Source organism: the organism of the source record quoted next, unplaced genomic scaffold, assembly GCF_019419815.1.
Source record: "Pyrus x bretschneideri cultivar Hongxiangsu unplaced genomic scaffold, Pyrus_bretschneideri_v1 Contig50, whole genome shotgun sequence".
NCBI classification, from domain to species: Eukaryota; Viridiplantae; Streptophyta; class Magnoliopsida; order Rosales; family Rosaceae; genus Pyrus; species Pyrus x bretschneideri.
In genome coordinates, this window is record NW_025999788.1 from 2,041,200 (window position 1) to 2,044,790 (window position 3,591).

At 34.5% G+C, this 3,591-nt stretch overlaps 1 protein-coding gene across 1 annotated transcript; it reads right to left on the reverse strand.

Moving 5' to 3' along the window:
* Positions 1–2,921: 2,921 nt before the first annotated feature.
* LOC103945975 (VQ motif-containing protein 1-like) lies at positions 2,922–3,281 on the reverse strand. Its single transcript, XM_009356575.3, has one exon. It carries the CDS (start codon positions 3,279–3,281, stop codon positions 2,922–2,924), a length of 360 nt encoding a protein of 119 aa, XP_009354850.1.
* Between the last annotated feature and the right edge of the window lie 310 nt (positions 3,282–3,591).

Below are 3,591 nucleotides of genomic sequence, written 5' to 3' on the forward strand. Positions count from 1 at the left end.
TGATTTATGGGCTTTTTTGGTTAGTTATTGGGGAGTTTTTCGTTGGTCGATAAATTGATTAATTAGCCTGGCTATTTCAAGTATTCCGGTTGATTCTAGTCAAATAACCTGGTTAGTTCAAGTATTCCAGTTGGTTATAGCTCAAGTAAGCCGATTAGTTCAAGTATTTTCGATTAGTTAAGTAGTGGCTTAATTATTTACATTTCGAAAGATGTTTTAGTTTGTATAGATAACGAAGCTATGTTGAAGTGAGCGGCTGTGGAAATAGAAAAGCGATCGGGTCGAGCGCTTTAGTTGTAGCGCTCGGTAGCTCAAGGCGAGGCACTCGATTTGGAGCCTCTCCAATTGGGGTTGTAGGCATTGCCTCCTAGCTCATTGCTATTTTGGGTCTTTGTGGACTTCTTTGAGAGATTCATTTTGATGGGGTGCAACTCTTTACTATTTTAATATAACAAAAAAGAGCTATGCATTAACACAATCACGTGGTGCAAAGGCGGCGTTGAGGGTGAGCAAAAGGTGCAGTCGCACAGAGCTTCTAAATTTGAAAGGGCCCCAAAATTTTCGTCATCTAATTATTATATGTGATAGTGCTATATATTAAAATTTTGCTTTTATTAGCACTTTAAAATCTCATTTGCATTCCTTATAGGTGTAATTTATTTCCTTTCTAAATATAAAAAATTTGAAGTACAAAATAATATGTTTGGAGTGTCAATAATACTATATATTCAAGTGAAACTTTAAAGTTAAAAGTTTTTGAAACTTTTTTTCTTGTTTGGTTGTTTAAAATTGAACTGCTTTTAATTATTTAATGAAAATTATGTTTGTAGCTCTTTTTATTTATTATTTAATGACATTTGTAAACTTACAATGATGAGTGAGTTTTAAAGTCTGTTTTGATTTAAGTGATTGCTTTTTAGCACCAATCATTATCCCTTTTTTTTTTCTTTTTTTTTTCTTCCCCGGAAACTATCATAAGAAAGGGCCTTTTTTTAAATTTCGCATTGGGCCCCAGAATCTCAATGATGGCCACCAGCTGGACTTCTTTTTTGAAAAATAAAAAATAAAAAATTCTCGTGTACTAAATCACCAAGAGGTATCCATCAATTTTCCCCCTGAACTTGTGACCATTGGCCAATTTCCCCCCTCAACTTTAATTTTGGCCAATTTCCCCCCTCAACTCTCATAATTAATCAATTTCCCCCCTCAACTTTAATTTGGCCAATTTCCCCCCTCAACTCTCAAAATTAGTCAATTTGCACCCTATTGTTAATTTTTTTTTTAATTTTCCATCTATTATTTTCTTAATTTTCAATCTTTCTAATAACTTCCAACAAAGTACTAAAATTAACATAAACTCACCCGCATAATATAGGGTAAAATGTACAAAAATATAATACAGTTAGTATGTGATATGGGTTGATTATAAGAAAAAGTTATGAATCGGGTTTAAAGCATGTAGAAGAAGAAATAATAAAAAAAAGAAATAATAATCCTAAACTCATGGATCAGACCTATTTCAATAAAATGGGTTATTCTTAATAAGGAGTCAAAAATCAAATAAAATTACTCCATACTGATTTATTATGACTAATAATACTATCTATGATAAATTGTAAAATTCTAAATTTTAATCTATTTGTAATAGGATAAAGATATAGGAACATGATTAACATACATCTTATTTAGTTTCTTACACACACTTGTTTAATTATGATCAAATTAAAAAATTAACAGTAGGGTGCAAATTGACTAATTATAAGAGTTGAGGGGGGAAATTGGCTAAATTAAAGTTGAGGGGGGAAATTGACTAATTATGAGAGTTGAGGGGGGAAATTGGCCAAAATTAAAGTTGAGGGGGGAAATTGGCTAATGGTCACAAGTTGAGGGGGGAAATTGATGAATACCTCAATCACCAAACCTAAGATGACGATCTATATATGGTTAATCCCATACAGAAAAAGTAAATCATCTCCAACCCTAGCTCCCTACTGAAGGAACATTTTACCAAAGATTATATCCAGTTGTGTGATCAACCGTCCAAACCTAGCTGCTAGCGAGGCTGATTATATAGAACACAGTCAGTTACTAATCCATGTCGAAAATCATCTCCAATCTATCTAGTTAGCTACTGAAGTGGACATTGAATTCTTATTAATGACGATTAACAACAACGATATTAATTATAGTGTTGTGTGATTAGTTAATCCTCACCATTTGGGTGATCTGCTAGGTCCAATCCTGTTTTAATCATAAATCTTTCTTTCATTTCTCATAACTAATTACTATTTGCACGCGCGACAAAAGAAAAACAAGCTGAGAAGAAGTAGGTCATCCGCAGCTGGATTGGCCACCAGATCTTCTCTAGCACAAGAGGGCGCAAATGAAATGATGGCCAACGGATCAGCCACAGAATTTCCGCGACAAATATAGAGCCACGTAGGTGAGAATTAATTAAGGATATCTCCATGTAATTGCTGCATGCAGCCCCACATTGCGGGCATATACCCAATTATTTATGTGATATATGCAACTAATTTTGAAGTGATTCAAGCTCTAGCACTAGGAATTAATCTTAAAATCATGGTAAGGCAAGTTTATTTTCCAGTTAAATATAGAGAAAATAATAAATGAAAAATTCGGCCATGCATGTTTTCTGATCGGAATATATAGGTTAGATCCACTTTATATACATACACTTGTATAAGTAGGATTTTATCTTCTTTGTTTGGAAATGTGGCTTGTAATTCCGTCACTAAATAATGTCAGTAACAGTATTGTATGTGAAATCGGTGAAGTAATCAAATGTTAGAATGAAAAAATGATATATATCTATATATTGAATAACTGGGTAATCAAATTAACATAATGCAACTATAAGCTATAGCAGATATAACTATATATACATATACAGGAATTTTCTAAAGAATATATTTATCAGCCAAAAACTCCTCCATTGGAGGCATCTCTCTGAACAATCTTTCAAACTCTTTGAACGAGATATTTCTCATCAAAACTGAAGAATTACTCCGAGACATAGTACTAGCAATAGAAGTATTTGATGATTCCAGAACATTATTACCCGTCCTCCCAATATTGGCTCCCTCTTTCAAAGAGTACTGCGGGCTCTCTGTAATCGGCTCCTGCACTTCGTATGCCACCCTTGAATCCTTCCCAGTTAGCCTTTGCACGACATCTTTGAAGCTCATGGCATCCGTCTCCACGTACTTGGTGTTGATGATCACAACCTTCACACACTGATTCCTACCGACACTCGACATCGAAAATTTCTCCGTAGGCTGGTTTTGAGAAGGGATAATTAATACGGTAAATGGGTTTTGTAAACTGGGTTTTTTGTTTTGCAGTTTGAGTTATTAGGTTTGGGGTTTTATAGTGGAAGGTGGATGCGGAAGGTGAAGACATGGTGCTGCGTGGATGACTTGTACGGCAAGGTGGGGGAGAAGTTGACAATTAAAATTGACCGTTATATATTTGTGTGTATATGTTGAGAAGCAGTCTTGAAAGACCAGATTGGGTCAAAGCACCCAATTGAGAATTCAGAAATTAAGTTTTGCATCACCTTATCAGTCC